General features: G+C 37.7%; 2 protein-coding genes across 3 annotated transcripts; both read left to right on the top strand.

The window, feature by feature from the left end:
* The first annotated feature begins 391 nt into the window (after window positions 1-391).
* LOC102719384 (ATP-dependent DNA helicase Q-like SIM) lies at window positions 392-10,052 on the top strand. Of its 2 annotated transcripts, none has more exons than XM_015837843.2 (17): window positions 392-527; window positions 659-1,433; window positions 1,570-1,789; window positions 1,867-1,977; window positions 2,873-3,062; window positions 3,606-3,909; window positions 4,188-4,387; window positions 4,574-4,630; window positions 5,111-5,191; window positions 5,362-5,425; window positions 6,164-6,263; window positions 6,377-6,460; window positions 6,697-6,784; window positions 7,572-7,691; window positions 7,912-8,004; window positions 9,035-9,665; window positions 9,795-10,052. In XM_015837843.2, exons 2-16 carry the CDS (start codon window positions 797-799, stop codon window positions 9,341-9,343), a joined length of 2,658 nt encoding a protein of 885 aa, XP_015693329.1. In that variant the 5' UTR covers window positions 392-527; window positions 659-796; the 3' UTR covers window positions 9,344-9,665; window positions 9,795-10,052. The 2 variants fall into 2 exon arrangements, with proteins under 2 accessions (XP_015693329.1, XP_015693330.1); XM_015837844.2 differs by having other exon boundaries at window positions 393-527; window positions 7,578-7,691.
* An 8,163-nt stretch (window positions 10,053-18,215) lies between these two features.
* LOC102719109 (transport inhibitor response 1-like protein Os05g0150500) lies at window positions 18,216-24,652 on the top strand. Its single transcript, XM_006653991.2, has 3 exons — window positions 18,216-19,167; window positions 22,168-22,660; window positions 23,458-24,652. Exons 1-3 carry the CDS (start codon window positions 18,668-18,670, stop codon window positions 24,226-24,228), a joined length of 1,764 nt encoding a protein of 587 aa, XP_006654054.2. The 5' UTR covers window positions 18,216-18,667; the 3' UTR covers window positions 24,229-24,652.
* The last annotated feature ends 1,552 nt before the right edge of the window (window positions 24,653-26,204 follow it).

Raw genomic sequence — 26,204 nt, 5'->3', positions numbered from 1 at the left:
TACCTGCTCCGGAACGCCGGGGAAGTTGGGATCGGCACGCAGCACATCCCGTTCCCTCCTCGAGAATCGGAGGGGGCATAGAGAAGAGAACGGCCGGCCACCTCACCGCCGGAGCGGAGCGCCGGCGGCGGTGACGGACGTGGCCGGGCGCGTCATCCACCGTCCGATCAGGCGCTCACGGTCCAGATGAACCTGAGCCGCTGCCAGTGTGGTCCCACATGTCAGTGAGCGATCGAGGGACCGAGCCGCCGCCAATTGGTCCCACATGTCAGTGAGAGACCTAGGGACCGAGCCACTGCCAGTGTGGTCCCATATGTCAGTGATCGATCGAGGGGTTTCTTCCTCCTTCCCTCGCGCGATTCGAAACCAAAAACCAAACCAACCGAAACCCTCGCCGCCGGCGGCCATCCTCCTCCGCCTCTCCCCGATGGAGCCGCGCCCGCGCGCGCGGCGAGAGGTGGCGTAGGGCGACCAATTTGGCCGGTGTATCCTCGCACGACTCGCCATTCCTTCTCGTCCAGGGGCAGGTTTGGTTCGATCCGATTCAATTCAATCCAACCGCTCGCCCCTAGAATCGCTTGAAACTGAATCGATCGACGGCGTGTGCTTTCGCCATTTCGGCGTGCTGATTGATTCCTCAAAAATGGTTTTGGTCTAGGGTATCGTGCTTTAGCTATCGGTGTGGACGTGTGGTGCTCTAGCGGCGAGTTCTCAACTTCAGAGTAGCGAGCTGTGAGGTTGCCTGAGGAAGCTTAGGAGTCAGGAGGTTGGTGGGGGTGGGGTGGTTCTGGGATCGATGGACGACGGCGCAACCGAAGGTGATGTGTCCGCCGACCGTGTCATTGCTGAGTTGCTCGACATGGGGTTCGAGTTCGACAAGATCAGCCAAGCAATCGGTGTGGTCGGCCCTCGCCGCGCCGATGTGCTGGAGTTTGTGTTGAGTGATTCAGGCAACGGGAGAAGGAAGCCGAGTAGGGAATCACAAGGCCGGCATTCTGTCTCATCTAATGCGGAAGCGTGCTCGAGTGGCCGACATTCTGTCTCATCTAATATGGAAGCGCGCTCGAGTGATGATGGGAATAAATTGGCTAATCGCAGGAGAAGATTAAAGCAGTTGAGCATTACTGATCATCTTGCCTCGAATACTGGCTGTGAGAAGGGATCTTGTGGTGAGAAAGCTATTACATCGTATCCCTATTTAGTGGCTTCCAATGATCCTGGAGTGCCAATCAGTGATGATATGTGTTCTGCATTAAAGCCTGAATCTCAGGTTTTGCTTGCTAATTCAAGAACTGAGTCTGACCGCAGAGACAAAATTAGTCTTGTTCTGCAGAAGCACTTTGGATTTTCCTGTGTGAAAGGATTCCAACAGGAAGCTTTGGATGCTTGGTGTGCTCACAAGGATTGTCTTGTTCTAGCAGCAACAGGCTCAGGTATTTTTTTAAAAAAATATTTTTACTCTTTATCTTATGAATTGGGAGGTTCCTCCATTCTTATGCAAGTAGTAGTTTCATCCTTCTTTTGCTCAGATAAGTCAAATAAGTGAGGGTTGAACGACTGTGTTGGCAGGAAAATCCCTTTGTTTTCAGATCCCGGCTCTTCTAACTGCAAAGGTTGTGGTGGTGATTTCACCCTTGATTAGTCTAATGCACGATCAGTGTCTGAAACTTGCAAAGCATGGGATATCGGCATGCTTCCTTGGTTCAGGGCAACCTGATAGCCGTGTTGAGGGCAAAGCAATGTCTGGCAAGTACAAGATTATTTATGTTTGCCCTGAGACAGCATTAAGGTAATCATTCTGATTTTGGACTGATGATTTGGATTTACATATTGATGTGCTTATTTTCGGATTTTGTTTACATGTAGACTTATGGAACCATTGAAGAAACTTGCAGAAAATCCAGGGATTGCACTTTTTGCCATTGATGAGGTTCACTGTGTTTCTAAATGGGGCCATGATTTTCGACCTGACTACAGGTCTGCTCTTGTGTTCAATATCCTCCACTGAAGGTGCAAGTCGTTGTTTACATTGTTTTTCCACCACAATAAATACAATTTATATGTGCGACTCTGCACTGAGATATAGGGCCTGTTTGGTAGAGCTCTAAACTCCAACTCCAGTGAGAGCTGCTCCTGTAGGAGCCAGAGAGCAGATCAAAACTGTTTGGCTAGCTTGGTCTGCTCCAGAACTCTTAAAAGAGAGAATACGGAGTAGATTGACAATAATAGCTTTGCGGATTATGTGTAGTCATGATTAAACCATGATTTAATTATGTTTCTTTTCATGTAATTAAATACCGATTATTTTTCTTTTGAACTTCAACAACACAACTATATGGTTATAAAATACTATATGATAGTTAACACACAATATAAATATTTACTAATAATATATAATAGCATGAGTGGCAGATTCAAGTAATTACAATAAAATAATAAAGGGTAGTGGGTCTTTTGACGTGGAGTGGAGTTGTGGAGCAGTAAAAACCCAGCTCCACCCCTGTAGTTCATTTTTCAGGAGCAGCTCTATTAACTCTGCTCTAAAAAAATTAGAATTTATACCGTTTGGCATAACTCCAGCTCTAGTTAAGTTGGAGTTGGGAGCTGGAGCTGTGCCAAACGGGCCCATATTACCTCCGCTTCAAGTTATAAAATGTTTTTGTTTTCCCTAAATTCATATGAATACTAACGAATTTGGGCATATACATTGGTTTATGGATGAATCTAAGGAAAACCAAAACATCTTATAATCTGAAACAAAGGGAGTATTCCACTTGGTACTTACAAATACATGTCTGCCCTATTTTTTAGAAAAAAAATCATACAATTTTCTTGCAACATTTTCAATCTCTACCTTAATTTCCACAAACAGGAAATTGTCTGTTCTCCGAGAAAATTTCAGTTCCAGCAAATTGAAGTTCTTAGAGCATGATATTCCTTTGATGGCATTGACTGCTACTGCTACCATTCCTGTAAGAGCAGACATTATCAAGTCGTTGAAAATGTCTGAGCATACTGTGATTGTCTTGACATCTTTTTTCCGGCCTAATCTCCGATTCACTGTAAGTCAAACCTGATTTCTGAATTTGTTCTGTTGGTTTCTCCTTTTTATGTTCTTGCTAGAGGATGTGATAAAAGCAAGTTAAGAACATTACATTCTGATATGCTGCATTAAATTGTAAAAGGTTTAAATTATTTTCCCTTCCTAACAATTAAGCTGTGTGCAAGTATGTTGGATGGTTTAACTGGCAGGTATTCCATTACATTCTGTAAATAGATGCCTCCTTGCAACTAGATAGGCCCCTGGGGTGCACATTTCATTAAATGGTGTATCAAGATATGAACACTTCGCTTTCCTTGAATTGAAGTTGTAGTTTGGACTAGTATATCATGTGAACATGAAATAATCTGTCTGAAGCTACACAAACAAGCTTCCAAGCTGCTTTACTTTGTTATTTTTTGATGGATTGCCTTACTAAAATTTCATACTTAGACACAATTTGAGAAGTGTTCCAGAATTACCTACTGATTATCTTATGCCACTGTGTTAAAACTGGGCTTCTTAGTCCTTACCCCCTCTCCCTCCCTTCTGTTTCTGGTTACAGGTAAAGCACAGTAGAACCTCAGCCTCCGCGTATGGAAAGGACTTCCGAGAACTTATAGATACATATAGCAATTCAAGGAATTTTATGGGGAAGAAACAGAAAGCTCTTCATGAAATCAACCCTGATTCTGAGAGTAGTTCATATGAGTCTCCAGATGATACTATGTCAGATGACGAAGATACATATGTTGACTCCACGAGCCATGTAGATAATAATTTTGATAAAACTAAAGTTGGCATGCCCTTGAGAAATGAGAATGCTGAAAATGAGTTGGATGTATATCCAGGAGTAGATGATTTTGATGGTAATGGACTATTTTGCATGACTATTTTCTTTTGAGTGGAAATTGTCAGCTTGATTCTGAAAAGAAGTACTGGCTTCCTTATTTTCGAACATAGATGTTTCGTCGTTTACAATGCTTGTGAAAAAGTGATTATTCTTTTGGGGATTTAAGTTTCTTTGATGAAACTCATATTTGAACATAATCTGGCTATTGAAACATCTGGAGGATATGTGATAACAGTGTTTTTAAGACTGTATTTCTGTAATTTCATGTATCTATCTGATATGTTTCTCTTGTAGTTACATGTGGAGAGTTCCTCGAGTGCACACAGCCTGAGAACTTTGCATCTTCTTCTCAATCCAACAAAACTAGTTCCAGTTCCTCAGAAATTGTTGATCAAGGCCCTACAATTGTTTATGTACCCACAAGGAAGCAGACTGTGGAGCTAGCGAACTATTTGTGCAAAACCGGTCTCAGAGCTGCTGCATATAATGCAAAGGTAATCGTCTTTGCTTGATTTGTGTGGCAAACAATACTCAATCAGCAGGGCCCCGTTTCCTCATATGTGCTAATTCTCTCGAACCAAATAGCCTTTTGTAACTTGCAACACATTTGGTTGGATTTTTCTCTTAATTGCTATTCACAGTCCTGAATCTTGTTTTAAGCTATCTCACACCTTTTTCAGATGCCTAAATCACATTTGAGGCAGGTGCATGAACAGTTCCATTGCAATGCCTTGGAGGTAATAGTTACTTGTTTCACTTGCCAGCCTATATCTTGCCATTGCTAGGTGCAATTTCCATGTGCTCATATGATGATTTACAAGTTTAGTTAGAAAACAATATGCATGAACAAGTGACAATATTGGAACTAGTCACAGTCAGATGTACTTCCACAGTAACATAATTTCTGTCTAGAAATCTTCAAAATCTTAGTGTCTAGTATATTTTCCATGGTTATACAGGTTAATCCGTTGTATTTGAGCTCTGAAACATTTTAAGTTTTTTAACAGCCCAGCCAACAAGGTGATTTTCCACATTTCCATTTGTTAGTATCATACAAATTTTGGATCGATGACTGTAGGATGCTCCAAAACAAACTCAATGTGTACCATTCAAATTCATTTATGTACAAGTTGTCTATGCTTTCTTCATAGCTCCATCTCTTTGTGAATCCTTCAAGCCTTTCACCCAACTCTAATGACCTTATCCTCTTTATATAGGTTGTGGTAGCTACCATAGCATTTGGCATGGGAATTGACAAATCAAATGTCAGGAGAATTATTCACTATGGTTTCCCGCAGGTTGGTTTAGCCTTTAGTGGTTCTTTCACAAAACTACATAGAAAGCTCTCTTATGCCTTGCTCTGACTGTGTTGAAGGCGAACATATTCACACACTTGAGCTTCCTCTGTTTAAACTCTGTTTATGCTTTGTTTGTGTGGGTTTTACTGTTCCATACTTGATTGATGCAGAGTTTGGAAGCATATTATCAAGAAGCTGGTCGTGCTGGTAGAGATGGGAAGTTGGCAGATTGCAGTGAGTTGTTATACTCCATATTTCATACTTGCTATATTCTACTGGGGACGTAAATGCATGAGCAGCTCTGCCACTGACGTGTGGACCATAGCAAAGTGGGGCCCACGTGTAAGTACATGCAGTTAAGTCAGAGGATCCGTTGCCAATTCTACCTTGTAATGCTGCTAAGCGCACTTTTGGACTTAGTAAAGAAAATGATTGAAGGTTTTACTTGTATCATTATGCTTGTCTGCAACTAATACTGATGAAGTCTTCAGGCATCATCTTGCCTCCTGCGATGATACTGACGAGTTCTTCGATCATTTTATTTGTATTAAGCTTGTCTGCAACTGATACTAATGAAGTCTTTAGGCATCATCTTACCTGCTAAGCAAAGGATATCTGTATCATTACCTATTTGCCTTGGTGCTGGTTCTAGTGTACCATAAAATCTGGTCAAGATCGCTATGATAAACTCTAAATGTTGAACAGTTAAAAAGGCCAACTAGTAGATGTTGGGATGTTGACATGTTGTAGTTCAGTTTCGCTAACATCTTATCACCCAACTATTCCCTTCATGGTAAAAATCTCCTGCTGCAGTCTTCTTATTCAAAGTCATCTGACAAACCAAAGGCTGTAGTAATGTAGTATTATGCACTACTTTTATGAATAATTATTGTGCCTTGCTTTTTTTTTTCATTTTCCCCCTCACCATGTCATTTGTTTTTCTTTTGAGACATCTATATGTTATACCTGCAGCTCTGTATTGTAACCTTATGAGAGCACCAACACTCCTTCCTAATAAAAGAAGTGGGGAACAGACAAAAGCAGCATACAGAATGCTACGTGATTGCTTTCAGTATGTATCATAAACCATATATTCATATTCTGGTAATTGCATAACATATTTATTTGCTAAAATATTTGGGAACTAATATTGATTAATGTTTATGTATATTTGCTGTGTTGCAGCTATGCTTTGAACACTTCAGTATGTAGAGCCAGAATATTAGTAAAGTACTTCGGGGAGGAATTTGGTCCTGATCGATGTCACATGTACTTTCCTCTAATTTCTCCATGTTTCTTCTTTTTATATAGTTCCATCTGATTTGAATTTCTTAATGGTATGACATTAGTACCGTAAGTATTTAAAAGATGTTGTGTAATAATGACCTCTGAGCTCCCATGTGATGGCAAAAATAATGGTCGTTTTGGAACTTCCATTTCTAATGATCCCATTTCCAATTTATCTCATCAAGTGTTTTATGAGTTTAACCAACTTGTTGCCTCAGGTGTGACATCTGTATTAATGGCCCTCCTCAAATGCATGATTTCAAGGAAGAAGCAGTTGTGTTTATGAATGTTCTCCAAGCTCAAAGTGTAAGTTTATAAATTTGGTATATACTAGCACTGAACTGCAATGGATGTGTCCATATCAAATTTTTTCCACTCACCAATATTCACACGTATAATTTGTTTTCCTATTTTGTTTAACCATCTTTAGAGATCTAGTGAGTTTTCTTCTTTGTGTTAAAACACACTTTTCATTTTATTGAAAGTAGATGCCAAGTTCTTAACAAAGTAGTTGAGGAAGCATTCTAGGCAATGACGATGTCTTCATTTCTGAAATCATCTGAGTGCTTATATTTTTTAGCCTTTTGATTTATTCTAGGTTTTGAATGAGTTTTTACTTGCATGCTTGTAATGATGCTGCGGATGTCCATTTTCTTTGAATAATTAATATAACTATGGTCATCATTGCTGTATATATAAGTTGTGTGGTCTAATTTTTGATATTGATGAAAAGAAACTTTCATGATATAATTGAAGTACAGTCTACAGCTGCCTGCTTAGTAAACTCATAAAAGAGAGCAAGAGACATACATCCAAGTGATATTGATTGCTATATAAAACATGAGGAAATATGCTATTTAATGCTTTGTTGTTACTACTAACGATATAGGTTGGCAAAAGTTACACTTTGCGTATGCTATTTTTTCCCTTTTACTTTTACATGGTTGTTTTCATTTCCAGTGCCCTTCCTGTCAGATGTCTCTGCATATGGAATTGTTATGGGATAAGCAAATTGAGCTTTTTTATTTTTTGCTGTACAATATAAGTTGTTGCATGTGAGATTTTTGTTGCATCCTCAAGTAAATCTTGATAGATCCAGGGACAACCAGCCGAAGATATGGGCTGCAGCAGTATACCCCGTTGTATATCTGGAAGGCGAAGGTTTGGGGAGGTTCCTAATTTCAGGGTGGTGGTCAGTTATATAAGGGAGAAGGTTTGTGTTTCCATCTTCGATTTGTGAGATTGATAGAATTTGGAGCAGTAGGCAGGGAGTTATACTCTTAAGGTTGCAAAATAGCCTGATAGATGTTGCATGATAGCAACAGAAGTAATTGATTAGCCTCTTGCTTATCATTTTGCAAACTTATAGCCATAGCTGCTATGTAGCAATTCTATATTCCAATTCTGTTATCTTGATTAAATATTTTTTCTAGTTCCCTAGATTTGCCACAACCGACAGAATATGGTGGGAAGGCCTTGCTCGTATATTAGAAGCCAAGGGATACATACATGACGCTGCTGAAACTGTAAGCAATTTACTTATTTCATTTCTTTTTGTTGTGAATCATGTTATGTACCTCACTTTGTATTTTTGGCATATTTGAATGATGGGCATATTGGGATCCAACTTCCAAGTAGTGAGTAAATATTTCTGTGATATGAATCAGACACGTATTTTATGTTAAATCATTTCCTTGATTAATTAAGTGAAAGTCCATCGTATTTATATACCATGTTTAAAGATAATATATGAACTACAGGATTGCTTTAATAGCAGAAACTATGGGACTATTTCAGGATTGCATCTTCCATCACATATCTACTTTTCAAAATTTGAAATTCTAAAGGTAGCCTGTTAACTATCATGGATTTTTAATAATCATCAAAACTAGCTCATTACTGCCATCAGATGTCCACTAATTACAAACCTGAACTACAGTCAGTTTTCAGAAAACCATCTTGCCTGTGTTTCTTTCATTCACAATGGAAACATATACTAGACTGTTGATGGGTTCTATTGCCAAGCACAATGTTCTAAAAGTCTGCTCGCCTATTAGGAGCTAGGCGCTGGGTAGCTGACCCAGTTAGGAATTAGATGGTGTAATTGCTAACTATCCTTGGGGACTCTTCTGCTGCTATCTTAATGTTGTATTGTCTAGGTTTTACATAATATGCTCACTAATTGCTTGGAATTCAACAGTACCTAGGTGCCCACTAGCCCCCCCCCCCCCCCCCCCCCCCCCCCCCCCCACCCCCCAAAGCGCTACTAGACACCAGCCTGCAAACCCTCTAGCGCCTAGCGCCTTATTGAACCATGCCAAGCAACCACTGTACATACCACGGCCTTATGACATGGTATGTGTAGCACACTTGTATTTGCATCATTTCTGGTGTTAGCAGAGACTTCACTGCATTATTAAAAGGGCATACGATCCTGAATAGGGTTGGCCAAGTAGAGCCAGGACAAAAATGAATTGATTGGAGAAAAAGCTACTTATTTGTTTCCAACATTATTTTCGTTTTATCCCTCCACTGATTGATGGATCTGCTTTGCAGCCTCGTGTTTTAATCCAGTGCCCTGAGCTGACAGAGGCCGGACTGAACTTTTTGAGTTCGCAATCAGAAGAGGAAGGTTTATATGCATACCCTGATGCAGCTATTCTATTGGCAATGAATGACCCAAAACCTATCTCTACATCCTCCGAGTGGGGCAGGGGTTGGGCAGATCCTGAGATACGCCGCCAGCGTTTAGCAGGCAAGAAAATGGGGAGAAGAAAACGAAAGAGGCATTCTCGGAACCAGTCTACAGGTTTCACAACTGCAAAACAGAGATTAGCTGAAATACTCTCAAAACGCAGAAGATAATACAGAAACTGATGAGATGCTGGGATGGCAATTATTCACCTAAAGCCTGGATGAGATGAATGCATAGTACAATTCAACTCAGGGGTGCACTTCTTTCTTTATTATTGGGCTCATGACCGCCAGAGGAAGAAGCAGGATATGTTACTTGTTTGATTTTAGTTTGATTTACACAACCTTTGTGATTATTTGCTGCAATTTTCATGTGATGTGGCATGATTTTATCTCAAGGAAACAATATGATGTAAAGAAAATGGATGGGGATTGTACTGCACTGTTTTAGCAACCCCTCTGAACAAGAATTTCTTGATGTGATTTTAAGGAGGTACAGTTACCAGATATTATTGCCCGTAGCTGATTCATTTGAACAGCGAGGGCATCACATCAGTTTTCACATCAAATCCATAGGGTTTGTCAACAATGTTCACTCACTTGTGATCTTTTCAACCCACAGGTGGATCTGTGGATCATGGAGTGCCAAACTGGAACCTGCTTTCCGCTATGGATGGATGGTCCAGTTAACTCCAAGTGTGAGGAAGATATGTCTATATCTGACAAGGTGATTCTGTTGTCTACTGTTGTCATACTGTTCACTTGCCTGAGATGAGAATTGTTAGGTGCTGAGTTGCTAATTGCTGAGTCCAAATTTTTTTTTCAAAAACATCCCATCGAATCTGTTGACACCTAAATAAAGCATTAAACATAGATAAACCAAAAGACTAACTGTACAGTTACGAAAGAAATCTTGAGACGAATCTTTTGAGCCTAATTAGTTCATGATTAGCTATAAATGCTACAGTAATCAACATATGCTAATGATGGATTAATTAGGCTCAAAATATTCATCACGCGGTTTCTAGGCTAGCCGTGAAATTCGTTTTTTCATTCGTATCCAAAAACTCTTGTTCAAACATTTTGACGTTACACTTCTCCTAAAAATTTTCTACACCGCCTAAGCCCTACCACCTCGTGGCAGTAATGCATTTTTTTAACCTGCCGACGAGTGATACTGCAAGTCTGGCACTGTGGTGTTATTGTTGTTTTTTCTACCTTTTTGGATATGGCAATTGGCACTATCACACGGTATGGTCTAACTGTGTTAACGATATAGTATACGGGATATAGGAATTTTATTCTAAAACCTATCGAAGTTAATTATCTTGATTTGCTAGTGTAATATTAGCTCTGTTTCTTGTTTTGAATCTACGTAGATTTATATTTATCCTAATGAACTTGGATATATCTATACTATTATAAAAAAACATTAATAATGGTGTAAGTCGACCGTCACCACCAGTGTTATGTGGGTCATTATATCGTTAGAACATGTATGAATACTAAACATGCTCTAGTAGCTCTACAACTTAATTTTCTAAGCATGATATTTTTTTTGTTTTTTTCAGATGAAAGTTTTTTATTTTTAAACACGGAATAGCACACATGTAATATTATTTTAACCAACTAAACATATTTGGTCAATAAGACTTAATTTTGATATTTTCTATAACATGTTGCAACACACATGCATGCATATATGCATTGGTTTATGATGAATCTACGAAATACAAAAACATCTTATAACTTAAAAAAGATGGACTAGTGTTGTTATGGCATCTAAAGTTCAAATTTGAACTTCAATTACGTTTTGAGTTTTTTTAGAAGTAAATTTTCCGTTAAGAAAGTTTTCAACGCTGCTAGCATGATATATATGTATTACATTTGCTTTTATCATCAATTTAGTTTTTCACATTCATATGAAGTACCATGAGCCTAAATGTGCTGTGTCTACTTCATTCACAAATTTTGTTACTCTAGTTCCGACGTATTACTGCCTTTGTTTCAAATAGTAGTACTCCTTTTGTCTCGAAATAGGTTCATTTGGCCAGTTCAAAATAAAAAAAAGATAATGTCCTTAGAATACATGCTGTCAAACTTTAACATATTAATACTCATACATTCCAAAATATTAAAAATGTAACAATTATACTAAAAATCCTTAGATTTTGAAAGGTAAGATTAATTAGAATATGCACATGATTGATCTATAAAATGATAATAATAAATTTACTGTGAAAATACCTTTACATAATTATGTTTTAATGTTTTTATAAACATTCATTTTGAAAAAATAATGATGAGAAAATGTGACTAAAAGGTCAAGTAAAACAACGGAGCTAATCCTAATTGTGAATCATAAGATACTCCAGAATGAGTTACACCATATACTTTACTAAATCCTATATTTAGAACCATCCATTGAGCATTTGCTTAGGGTCAAAAACTCGAGGGTGTGATTGTTTGTTTATTTAAGGAAAAAGACAAACGATATATTTGTGAATAATTCATAAATAGAAATTATATATATGTGTTCTGAGTGATGAAAAGTTAAGGTTAGAAAATAAACTATAATAAAATTTAAATTTTAGATTATAAACAGAAGAAGATAAAAGATCAGCCTCGAAAACTTCTAGTTATTAGCTCAGTCAAAGACTCCGAATTTGTTACAAGAGCTATTTGCCACATTCCATAGCTGATTGGGAGCACGTTACTACACGGACACGGCAAAAAAAAATTAAAAACAAAAACAAAAAAAAGGTGCATGTGCATCAGCATTATTAAATCTACTGTACCACCTCCAAACTCCAAAGGCCATCACGCATCACCACCGTACGTATATCGGTACCTTTTATTTTAATCGTTTCCCCCCAAAAAATTATATTAAAAAGAACAAGAAAAAAAAAGAGCAAAGCTGGACGAGTCGATGATGTTTTCGTGAAGGCAGGCCTGAAAAAGGGCCCGGGCCCACACAGTGTCAGGCCAAAGAGAAGGAGAAAAGGCAAGAAAAAATCAGGCCTGTGGGCAGTGACGTCATCCAGGGGCATTTCCGTAATTCTCCGTGCAAATGATTTGGTCAATCGGATCTGGACATCCGGGCCCACCTCCACCCCCTCATCATGTACTCCTCTCCCCTTTTAATTTCCCCCCAATTTTAAATCTTTTTTTTAAAAAAATGGATAATTTGCACTTGGGGTGTGGAGAAAAAGGAGATTTTAAATGATGAAAAGAAGTTGAAAAAAAGGGAGATTTATAAAAAGAGAGAAAAATGATGGACATCATGAGATGGATGGGATGATGCATTGCAGAGTGTACCAGGCCCTGCCTGCCTCTCTGTAGCCTTTTGCCGGCCAAAAAAATGGGAAAAGTGAGGGGCTCCCATGAAAAGAGCAGATTGCAGGATGCCATCTAGGATCATCTCTGCCTACAAACCACAAAGGGCCAGATTCTATGATTTCCTAGGAGCATTGGTTTGTCTAGGGTTTTAGATGAGATTCAAACTTTTGGTGATCATGGTTTCTCTACATATGATTCCTTAGGTTGGCATTTGACTAAGTACACTTTAGAATAAAATGATGGTTTCTTTGTATCCCATGTTTACCCATGAGCTTATAAGTGTAATCAAAATTTTAAATTTTAGAACTTCACTTGGGAATTAGTTTTTTTTTACCGTATTTTACTTTTTGGCATTTGCTTTTCAATCATCGAGACATATATATAAAGTTTTACATATAAGTCATTATTTTTTGTTGTTGATGGTTGTCCCAATGACGTTGTTCATCTTTTGAATAGCACAATTAGACTTAATATGAATTTAATAGGATCAAGGATTTGCTATGTTAGAGCAAACCCAACAAATCATCTGGCCTATCATCCATCTTGAAAATAGATAATGTAAGGGAAAAATGCGTTCCAGTAAATTTTCCATCATAAAAAAATATAGCATCAACGTCTTTCTCATTCTCAACATCAATTATAAGATGACAGAGCAATAATAACATGAGAAAATATGGTTACAAAATATTAATAAAATATATATGGATCATATAACATGGATATTTCGTTGGAGTGGTATAGAGAATTTACTTTGGATGTTTATCCAAATGATAACATAAATAATAAAATTTAGATGAGTTACTTAAGAATGTTCTTACGGGGAGCACTTAACGTCGTATACACATGGTGTTAGTGTCTAATGGTGTCGTTGCAACTGAAAGTTATGGTTCTCCATGTGTAATCATTTACCCTTTGCCTTATAGAGTAAACAAAAAATTGAATTTAAAAACATAATTCTAATGGTGACCTTGGATTTATTTTCATCTTGCTTAATTTTTTTAAATTGCTAAAGAAAATATATAAAGTTTAGTTATAAGTTATTTTTGATTGCCGATAGCCATTTTAATGAGGTTATTCATCTTTTGAATGGCATGATTAGGTTTAATATGAATTTAATGAGATTAAGGATTTACAAATAAATAATATTTGCCTCTTTGAGCATACCATCTCTGTCCCAAAATAAACGAATTTCTGTATTTTTTTTAGAATTTTTGACTCTTCATCTTATTTGAATTTTTTTATGATTAATATTTTTATTATTACTACATGATGAAACATGAATAATACTTTACGTGTGACTATTTTTTTAAAAAATTTAATAAATTTTTCAAACAAGACGGATGGTCAAACGCTCGACTAAAAAACCCAAAAAATCATCTTTTCCTGGGACGGAGTAGTACGTTAGAGACACACTTAACGTCATATACATGTGGCGTACTTGTATGCGAACTCCCGTCTAATGTGAAAGATGATGATAGTGACATTGAAAAGTCACCCCATCTTTTTGCCTATGCGGTATTTGGAGTTGTTTTGGAGAGGGTTTTTATCGTAGTTTATTTTTCACCCTTGATCTTTAGTTCCCTAAGAACATGTTTGTAAAAATTTTATTTATAAATTATTTTTAATTTGTAGATATATCATTTGATATTTTCACTGAAAAACCAAACAATCACCCTTAAATCTTACTCTTTTGTTTAGGCTTATAACCATGTATGATGGATTTTGTTTCTAAATTTAAATTTTAGTCTTTTAGTTACTCCTTTCATTAAAAAATAATATCCTTATTAAATAGTAAGACATGGTCTCGGATGAAAGGATGATCGATGGAACAATCAATGCTTTAAATAGTACTTAAAATATTTATATTCCGATATTAATTTTAATTGCTGCTGATTGTTTATATTTTAAAATGGGGTATCTTATTTACTAGTTAAGTTTCATATAAAAACATGACGTGTCATTGTTGTCACGTCATGAACAACGACACATCAGCAAAATGTCTTATCATTTCTATTTTATTTATGCTTGTCACACTAAATTAAAATTTCAAAACCTAGCTGTGGTATTCATTTTATTTTTTTATCATAGATTTTACTTTTGAATTACTATGGACATATAAGGTTTTACCCACTTAATATTTTTCGGTTGATAATACGTAGTTTCACTTTTTTGAATCAAAACTTTTATAACGAAATAATCGGAGCCGACGAGCAAAATCATGTGAAGGTGATAATTTGAATCAAAATATACTAAAAAAATATTAGGTGGCGAGATTCAAAAGGTTTCAAATGATTGCAAGTTACATTTGCACGTTGGACCGGTCTTCTGAAAACTGCAAAAAGGATAAGCAAAAAAAACACGATTCAGGACCATCTCGAAATCCCGTCAGTAAAGCTTAACCTCTTAACGGTGATGACCAGTCGATCAGACCAGATAAAAAAAACCTGCAAATTCTACCATCGCAGTAAAAAAAATTACAACATGAACTGACCTAGAAATTTGCAGCAGTAATAAATTAATTTAATTTAATTAAATTAATTAATTAGCAGTAGTCACTTACTCCCAGTCACTCTGGCTGCTTCTGCTGCTAAACGTTTGATCCGATTTGATTTGGATCGGGTTAAATGTTAGATTACGCAGCTCGATGGCTTAATTAAGAGGTAATTAGCTTAATGCTGGGATCAGTGCGTGCTGCAGCAATTTTTTTCACGGCTCTCGAAGATCTTGCAAAACACCACGTACTTCGAGATCACCGTAAAAAATTAAACAATGTGTAATTAGCAGGACCAGTAAATATTCTACTTCTGTCCACTGACATGAGGCAGGATTAATTAAAAGATAAGAATGGTTATGCTTATCATCGGATGGACTATATTAGTGGTGTTAGGGTTAGAGTATTTTATTTATAGGGAGGAAATGCTTCTTAATTTGGAGGAGTTAGATTTAGGATATGCAATTAGCTCTCTTGATTAAGATGGAAATGTGCACACAAAATAATCTAGTCACGTATCGATTGTAGTACTGAATTTCAAATTTGTTCACAAAGAGTGTATCTACGGAGTACTATTTATCCCATCAATCACCTCATAGTATTAATTTTGCAATACTTATCAATTACTCTGTAAAATCTTCTTATTTAACAAGGAGTATATAAGTCATTTTTCTTACAGCTGTAGTGCTAGAAAAATATATTGGGACAGAGACATAGAGGGAGTAGAATAGATAGAGTGTATGAAACATTAAAATTTTTATAGGACTAATTTTAAAGATTTTAAATCCATATTGTCAATTAAAAGAAGAATGGTGCAGCTAAAAATGATACTTCTTTTTTTCTACTGCCTTTCTTAAAGTGTGGCATATACCACCATTTCTTTTCTTTGCATTTTTAGAGAAAAAAATGTTTAAAGTGTGGCATAGAAATTTTTTTATCACAGCAAGTGTACATAAAACACAGTTTATTATAACTGAGCACATTTTCTTAAAAAAGATAATATTTTGGATTAGAATACATATTCTATAATCTCGATAACACAAATCTCAATTAAGTTTCTCCTACAAAACGACGAGTTTACCATGAAAACAGCTTGCACCGACATTAGCCAATATTTTCGAGAACCGAGTTAACCGAGAAGATTAAGAGCCAGTACAGTAGCAGATTATAAATATATAAGGCGATAAAGAAAAAGAGAGAAAAACAACGGGATATAAATTTATAGTCAGCTACTATATGAACTCACTCAAATAAACATATATGTGTATGACATATAAGATCGAATATTAATTATTTAATATATAACTATGATATGAATTAGCTATTAAGTTGGCTATACACAATCTATAGCCTAGCCTAACATGTGGCTATACCCTGCCACTTTCATCCCTCTCTCTCAGTTTTCACCGTGAAAAGATGTTTGCAGCGAGATTGGGTAACCAACAGTGAAAAGGAGGCGGCGAGAATAAAAATTTCTCGAGATTGGGTTTTGAGAGAGATTGGAACCGAGCAAGCAACCAAGCAGCAAGAATCAATCAGGTCAAAAAAGGAGAAAGTAAAAATCTTTTGGTTAATCCGTTTCTCCCTTCCTTTTTTTTCCTGGTTTTTATTTATTTATTTATTTTTGAGTAAGAAGAGGCAGACCGTTCTTGAGTTGGGCAGTAAAAAGGTGGAGAGGCCCATGCTCCCATCACATGCTGCCGTGGTTCCATCCACTGCCTGGGCCCACCCTGTGGTGGGACCACCCCCACTCTCCCCAAAAACCTAGGATCTTCTCTAAACAATGGGCTCCAATGGTCTCTCATGTAGTGTAACCATGGGTGGCTACTGTGCACAATTAGGGAGTGTTGAAATATTACTATGATATTGTTACGTTTAAATATTTAAAATTATATTGTTACTCTTCAGGTGGAAAGAGATTATGCTAGTTTTGTTTTCATGTATGATGAGGTAATTTTAAGAGGGGCAAAATAAAGGAAAACAAAAATGATAATAAGGGACCACTCATAATACAAATATGATTATTGATGATGATGCAATTGGAAATTTATGGAAAGAGAAAGGCAGGGATATGAATGCGAATAGGTAAAAATAAAAGGGAGAATAATAAATATTTTATTTTTTTAGCCATACTTAGTCTCATCTTGAGAGGATAATGTGTATATGAGTATATGTGTGTATATAAGATGTTAAAGTGAAAAATGTTTCATTTGTAATGAGAAAGTATTACTAGAGGCGACAACCAAATATATGGAAAGGTTAATGACACGTGGCAATATTTTACGTGCTTATAGTGAATTATACAAATGTGTTACTGAAATACACAGAGGTACATAACATTGTACTACCATGAAAACATATGTTAAGAAAAAAACAAGCATACATATAGGATGATGATTGTATAAAGTGATATGGATTTATATCATTTGTGGTTAATACACCATAATACAATATATTAATTATTATCATGTTTATGTTTAAAGTTTTAGCAGAACAGAATTGAAAAACAATATTCTTTTCATAAGTCAGAATAAATGTATCTTTCTTATAATGTACTAAAATACAACAATAGTACATATGATAATACTTGATCAGAGAAAAACCAACTATTGAATAAAAAATTTATCTAACAAAACCAACCAAATGACTCTAGTCCATTTTGACATCAAGAATTTGAGCACAGTGATCAACGCTCATTAACAAACTAGCAGCTCAGCATCAACATGACAAAAGGAACATTCCTATCACAGTTCACTCCACAAACAATCCCATAACAATTGGTCCAAGAGCTAAAACAAGAGCCTCCTTCCTACCCCAACTCCATTCACAATTTACCTGGTCATCCTCTAAAAAAACTACAAACTGAAAAGGGTCTGGGGAGATATATATATCAACAAAAATAAAAAAATTAAATGCAACAAAAATATTTTCACCTCAGGGTTGCTCTCAAAAATAAAAAATAAAATGTAAACACAAAAATATTTTCAACTCATAGTCACCCACTTTTGGAAAAACTGCCAACCGAAGAGGGCTGCGGAGAGGAGAGATCAATAAAAGTAAAAGAACGCAAACACAAAAATGTTTTCAACCTGTCCTCCTTTAACAAATTACTACCTTCGTCTCAAAATTATTTTATTTTTAATTCCAAAAAATATTTATTCGTAGAAATAATTTTGTTGGAGTTTGATAAATTAGGAGATAAATGCATTAATATGTTAAAATTTAGAAGACAAATGTATTCTAGTATGAAAAATAAAGGGTATTTATCTTTGTAATTTTGTATGTATATATAATAGGTTGAAAATAAAGTCATTTTTGACTGAGGAGGGTAACCACTAAAAAAGCTTTGAGGAGGAGAGATCAATAAAAATAAAACCCAAAATTCAATCACAAAAATAGAGGCAGAGAGTGACGAGCTCCATGAGAGAGAGAAAAGAAAATTTAAACAAAAAGTAAAATTTAATCTAAGAGAGAGAAGGGGTAGTAGTAGAAGTGAAAGAGCAAGAGAGGAGGCTTCACCTCACAAAGCCAAAGCCAAGGCCAAGAAGAACAAGCGAAGCAAAGCAGATGCTTCCCCAAGCGGGAGCCCTACCGCCGCCGCGACGCCCCGGGTAGCCTCAAGCCGCCGCGTCGACGCCCCGATCCCGACGGCGCGCGCCGCGCAGATGGGGCGCGGCGGCTCGCGCGCCGCCGCCGCCGCCGCGGCGCCGCCGTGGCACTCGCTCCCGGACGAGGTCTGGGAGCACGCCTTCTCCTTCCTCCCCACCGCCGCCGACAGGGGCGCCGCGGCCGGGTGCTGCAGCTCCTGGCTCCGCGCTGAGCGCCGGTCGCGCCGCCGCCTCGCCGTCGCCAACTGCTACGCCGCCGCGCCGCGGGACGCCGTCGAGCGGTTCCCGGCCGTCCGTGCCGCGGAGGTCAAGGGCAAGCCCCACTTCGCCGACTTCGGGCTCGTGCCCCCGGCCTGGGGCGCCGCCGCGGCGCCGTGGATCGCCGCCGCCGCCGACGGGTGGCCGCTGCTCGAGGAGCTCAGCTTCAAGCGCATGGTCGTCACCGACGAGTGCCTCGAGATGATCGCCGCCTCCTTTAGGAACTTCCAGGTGCTGCGCCTCGTCTCCTGCGACGGCTTCAGCACCGCCGGCCTCGCTGCCATTGCCGCCGGTTGCAGGTGAGGTGGACTGTTTGGGTCAATCTTTTCATTTACCCAAACATGGGATCTTTGGATTGTTCTTAGTTTCGCTCACGTTAAAGATTTGACGCTTTTGGATCCCCCCTTCTTTGATTTGGGAGGAATCTTTGATGGCAAGCTTTGTTTCGTCTTACTTTAGCTAAAAAATTGCAGATTTCTTGGTACCATTTCTTTGTTCAGTATGTTCTTTCGGGAAGTGAAGAAGTTCTTGGTCCATCTGAAGTGGTTTAGCTTTGTTTTGAACTTCAGTGTGTAGTATATGGAAGTAGATGTGATTTTCTCTTAAGATTTGATCTATGCTTGCCGTTTAATTTTGAAAGAAAAATACAGCCTTTTTTGTTTCTGTTCTTAGGTATTCTCGTGTATGATCTGGATTTACTTTTAGTGTTCCCTAAGTTGAAGATTCGAGAAGTCTTCATGTCAAAAGTATTTTAGACGTTTGCTTGCTAGTGTCAAAAGAATGATTTCTATGAAAATTCTTGTGTGATTTGTACCCTATTAGGAGTTAAGTAACAGACAGATGCTCATGTCTTCGTCAAATCTTTGGTCAGTCTTAGCTATGATTTGTTCCTATGAAGCATTGCCTCAGGTTTCGAGTGGCTGGTTTGTGAAGGTGTGATTCTCTTGCACGGATCTGCGTGATTGACAGAAGAAATGTTTCTATGTGTTTAGCAATGATGGATCCATCTCTTTGGTTCTCTTTTGCTTTTCACCCAAAAGAATGGGATATTTCAAGTTTACAAGTAACTGGGGATGCGCCTTTACTTAAAAAAACTGTATTCCCCCATCATGAGTCACCAGATCTGAGTTGAACTGTTTTCCTTTGTATTTTCCTTATACTTAAGGTGAATTTATTGGGTTCCTAGCCTGATCTGAGCTTCAGATTCTAAAGAACCAGGTCTTTTAAAGCATGTTTTTGACGTGTAGATTCCCATTTTTATCCCCCTCCCCCCTCTTTTTTGTGCCCAAGAATCTGCCTTTTACCTTGCTTTTGGTGAGGGAATGTGATTTTTGCTCCAAATTTGTGAGTCCTCATGTGATAAGTTGTGTTTTGATTTAATCTCTTACGTTAAGAGTATCTTCTGGAGTCCCCCCCTAGAAACGAATTTGGAATATATGGGATCCTTATAATTGAAAGCTTATATCCTACCCCGGAAAGAAAGGTCTAATACCGATAGTGTCGATCCTGATTCGTTGATTAGTACTACGTAGTCTCATGTGCTAAAGCAGTATCATTTGGGTCATCTTGACAGTTGAGCTGAGAGGTCTATCTATTCTGATTCTGTGGTTCACTGCAAGCCTTCAACTTAGGATAGGTTGTGAGATAGCTGAATTCAGTTTGGTTATAAGCCTATATTGTTAGATATTAGACGTATTCAACCTGGGCACTGACATGTGTACTTGCAGATGGTTGAGAACTTGGCACCACAAATACTCTAGTTTTTATGCCAGAAACAAGTGTGCTAGTGGTGCATTCACTTGTTTGTAATTTTAAATCCAGATGTATCAAAGTTTTGATTCAAAATGTGTACTTGCTGATGGTTGAGAAGTTAACATTTGAAGATTACAGTTGCGATGGCATGTTAGTGAAACTACTTTTAGACTTTTAATCTGTTATTTAATCAGAAACATTTTTGAGCTTTTGGTACTTTCTATAAATACTGTTATGCATGTAAACTCAGCATTACATGTATTCTAATTACAAAGGCCTACACATATAGCTCTGGATGCAGATGGTAGTTGACGTAGATGAATCTTTGCTAGTAGTTTAAGATTATTTGCTTGTCGTCTTGCATAATTATGTTGTAGTCTGATAGTAATTAGTTTCTAACCCTAATTGGTTCTAAATACCATCTTCTGAGGAAAAAAATGATGAACTCATCAGGTGCCCCTTGAAAGTTGTGAAGGGTACTGGAGTTAATTTTGCTTGCTAGAGTTTATGTTACCTTTTAATGTAGTCACAATTAATTTTCTTGTGTGTTTCTTTTCTTTGTTACTGTTGCTACTTACATCCAATGATCGAGCATGTTTTGAATTAACTCAAAGGATTCAGTAGGATTGGGTTTCACATTGGTGACTTAGCTGCAAAGAAACCATTTTATGTTAGAATCCATGATTATGGGAATGTTGGTTTGGAAAATATGCTAGACATTGATGATTTGATTCTTTGTAAGAGTAATTTAAAGTACTGGAACTCTGGAAGTGTCAACTTAAAGTTCAAACTTGCCCTAGCCATATGCATGATACATTAGAAAACTGGTGTGTTGTGTTAATTGCGACCAGAATTATTGATGTTCCGTCTCCCTTTCTTTGCTTTAGAGTAGACAGGTATTTTGTATCCAACTAAAAGTGTGTTTCACATGTTGCTTTATCCAATACCTTTTGAATAATTGGGTATAGGAAACTTTCAATAAATGGCTCACTTACTTTCCAATTGTTGGCGCTTTCCTTCATTTTTTTGGAAAAAAAACCATCATGTTTAAAATGATTTATCTAGGGAATACTACTTGTGCTGAACTGTTGATTCATAGTATGTGGTAAAAAAAATGTCTTCTTCCGACACTGATTCAATTTTGTTGATATTGGCTGTTGAACTCCATTTATGTTGTTCATTTTAATCCCTGCACTGCTTTTATTTGTTTGTATTCTGCTAGCATGTAATATAGTCATAGTTGAGCTACATCTGAATTTACGTCCCTCTGAAATGATAGCACACTCTACATGTTCATGTGATATAGTTTATGATATGTTCCAGTACTGCTTGCCATGGTGATTGAATGCAATGGTCAAGTTTGCTGCTGTCTGTTTGGATTGGTTCTCATAAATTACCTTGCCTTCTTCACCAAATAGTCATGTGGGCTTTGTCTCACAGCGATAACATCAGCTAATGAGTATAGGCTACTCTTACAGTTTCCATCGTTCTTTCTAGATATGAGTCATCATATACATATCTTCACCTTCTGATGTCTAATATTGCAGACACCTAAGAGAACTTGACCTGCAAGAGAACGAGATTGAGGACTGTTCTATTCATTGGCTCAGCCTCTTCCCGGAATCCTTCACTTCTCTAGTAACTCTAAATTTTTCATGCTTAGAGGGGGATGTCAATATCGCTGTACTTGAGCGATTAGTAACTAGATGTCGCAACCTGAAGACTCTCAAGCTCAACAATGCTATACCTCTTGACAAGCTTGCTAGCCTTCTCCGTAAGGCTCCCCAGCTAGTTGAACTTGGAACTGGCAAATTCTCTGCTGACTACCATCCAGACCTGTTTGCAAAGCTGGAAGCGGCATTTGGATGCTGTAAAAGCTTGAGAAGGCTTTCTGGGGCTTGGGATGCTGTTCCAGATTATCTACCAGCATTCTATTGTGTATGTGAGGGCCTCACATCACTTAATCTGAGTTATGCTACTGTACGAGGTCCTGAGCTCATCAAATTCATTAGCAGATGCAAAAACTTGCAACTATTATGGGTATGCAACTCTTGTCAGTTCTTTTTTAAGGATACACTTTTGAATCTGTTTACTTATGAAAACTATTACATATGTTTTTGCAATACAATCATTTGATTCCCTATAAGCAGATTTTGCTAACTTCTTTATATCCCTTCAGTAAAAAGTTCTTGATGTTTTCTTATCATGGTCTCTAGTAAAAACATAACTAAATATAATCTCCTTTCACAGTGTGGTTATGCCAATTATATTGGGTATTAGACCGCGAAAGCATCTTTACGACGAAACTAGTTGTAGGTCATTTGAAATATTTGAAAAACACTGTTGATCAATTAAAGTTTTATTGTTCTCTTCCCATGACAAGAATTTGTGGATAGGAGTAACTGAGTGTTCGATCATGCATATTTTTTTTTCATTTATCAGTACAGTTATTTTCTGTAAGAATGGCTTTTTTGGTGCTTCAAATGAATAGATTGGAATTGCCACTCTTTATCTTCTGTGGTATCTAGGATATTATATGAATAAATTAGGAATTACTATGATTCCCTATCCTCATTTGAATCATTACCAAAACACTGCCAGATGATGAATCACTTGTTCTAGAGCAGTATACTTTCCCTAAACTGAACTATTGTCGGAACTCTGAACCCTCATAGCTTCTGTCCTTCCATTGTCAAAATACTGCTAGATGAATTGCTTGCTCTACTGCAGGATATTTTAAACTGATCTGAACCCTGATGGTTATTGCCCTGGTCATGTCAGCTCTTTGCTTATTTTCTCTATATTTTTCTTCTAAAAGTTATGCTGCAAATTTTCAGGTGATGGACCTCATTGAGGATCATGGTTTAGCTATCGTGGCATCATCTTGCAATAAACTTCAAGAGCTGCGGGTCTTCCCTTCTGACCCTTTTGGTGCAGGATTCTTGACTGAAAGAGGCCTTGTTGATGTTTCTGCAAGTTGTCCAATGTTGGAGTCAGTGCTCTACTTCTGCAGGCGGATGACAAATGAGGCACTTATTACCATCGCAAAGAACCGTCCCAACTTCACTTGCTTCCGCCTATGCATCCTTGAGCCCCACACTCCAGACTACATCACACGGGAGCCTCTTGATGCAGGTTTCAGTGCCATTGTGGAATCGTGCAGGGGCCTCAGGCGTCTCTCTATCTCAGGCCTTCTCACAGATCTTGTGTTTAAATCCATTGGGGCACATGCCGATCGTCTTGAGATGCTTTCAATCGCCTTCGCTGGGAACAGCGACTTGGGCCTGCACTACATCCTCTCAGGCTGCAAGAGCCTGAAGAAACTGGAGATCAGGGACTGCCCGTTTGGTGATAAGCCCTTGCTGGCAAATGCAGCGAAGCTGGAGACAATGCGATCCCTTTGGATGTCGTCGTGCTTGTTGACCCTGGGCGCATGCCGACAGCTTGCACGCAAGATGCCCCGCCTTAGCGTCGAGATCATGAATGATCCTGGACGAGTGTGCCCCTTGGACTCGCTTCCAGATGAAAGCCCTGTCGAGAAATTGTACGTCTACCGGACGATCGCAGGTCCAAGGTCTGATACACCAGCATGCGTCCAGATTGTGTAGGGGCAGTATGTGTGGTATGTGTGTGCTATGGAGGTATTTATTTTCAGTCTCGGTTAGTACCTTCAAACACCTTCCTCGCATAACATAGAATTGTTTCCTTCAAGTAGAAAGGCTTGTGGTTTGATGCACCTATCATAATCTCTACTCAGCTACAAAACTGTTGCAAGTGTAGGATGAAATGCACAGCCTTTTTCAGGTGTTAATAACTGTAGGAGGAGACTGGATGAATTACAGAAACTACTAGATAGCGTCATGAGAAAACTTCGGTTTGTTTTCTTAGCGTGTTTAGCTCTTTGTATGTATAAAATATGGCATCCATTGTACTGTACTAGTGGAAAATTGTATCTGGAGCTGAGTTTGTCACATCTACTTTTTTGACCTAAATTATGAATTGTTGTTGCTTCAGCTTGTTGTGAATGCTTAATAATTATAGCTTTTGCTGTTCATCATTCATTTGGTATTACTTCATTTGCTGAAAACTGTACTAACATTCAGTTGAAGCGCCCAACTTCATTCAGCTGTAGGCTCAAGCTCAAACTTAAATCCCATCAGGGCAGTACAATTACTGTACATGATTTCTCTTCTTTTGGTACATAACTACATATGATATGGACCCATGCATAAGAGCAGGTACAATAGCAGGACATAAGCTAGCTATAAACATATTTTAAAGATATAAGAGAAGAGAGATAAGAGAGGTGAGCTACTAATTTATAACCAGCTGTACACGGACTTTAAGACAAAATATGTGTATGACATGTGGGATCGACAAAATATGTGTATGACATGTGGGATCATGTATTGATGTTTTGTAGGTAACTATTGTATAAGTTGGCTATTAGATTGGCTATAGATGAATTGGAGCTAGTTGTTGGCTATACTATTGAATTCGCTCTAAGGTAGCAATGAACATGGTAAAATAGTTGATTACCTGGCTGAACTCAGGATAAGCACCGTTCTGGATCTTCAATTCTTCATACAACTGGAGCAAGTGTCATTTGACTACTTGGAAGTACATGCTACAAAATTCATTTTGCAATACCTACCTTAACTGATGAACAAATTTAATTCCAAAAGGTGGTCACTTGTGCCATAGCTTGATACTACTAGAAATTTATCACACTGGAGAACGTACATTCTTCGTCCAAAAACAAACCTTTTTAAGCTTGACTAGATTTATAGAAAAATATGTTAAGATCTACAGTACCAAATAAATTTAATTAAATATATTTTGATAATATATTTGTTTAGTGTTAAAAATGTTCTATGTTTTTTTAAAAATATATGTTTTTACATAAATTTAGTTAAATTTGAATAAGATTGATTTTGAGAAAACTGAAAACGGTGAAATGATTGTAGTAGTGTACTTGTGCCTTATCCATTTGCTCGCTATCATGCATTCACGCAGGGGCTATGTAAAGTCGCCTAGTAGGTCTTTGACTCGAATGTGCTGCTGCTCCTTTGTCATAAAATAAACCTATTTCTACCCCTTAGTTATATTCAATAATAAAAACTATTTCATTTACCTATTCCTCCTCAAACAATCACCACTTACTGCATTCAATTTCTTCGTATACATTCTTTTATTAGACAATCATAACTTTTACCTGATCATTGGCCTCTTCGTTTCACATAAATTTTATGAGAATTTAGAAAAAAATAGTTTAATTCCTTCAGTTTTAAAACAAAGAGGCCTCAATCTTTTTTTCTTATTTCTCCTGCTCAACACTGCAAATAGTTTCATTTTGAATCAGAGGAAGTACTAGTAATAATAATAAGTGCAAGACCTGGATTCTTCAGCAACAGGCAAGCTATGCAAAACTTTTTGTACTGTTTTGTGCATTTACAGTACAGCGGCCATGATATTTATTCTATTATCTAAAACATGTAGTTGAGGATACAATTTTTTTTTGTTAGGCACTATTATTTGTAACTTCAAGAAAATTATGATGAGCATGTGGACCACATTGGAGCAT

The sequence above is a fragment of the Oryza brachyantha genome, chromosome 5, assembly GCF_000231095.2.
Source record: "Oryza brachyantha chromosome 5, ObraRS2, whole genome shotgun sequence".
NCBI lineage: Eukaryota > Viridiplantae > Streptophyta > Magnoliopsida > Poales > Poaceae > Oryza > Oryza brachyantha.
This window is presented reverse-complemented; position numbering and strand designations above follow the sequence as displayed.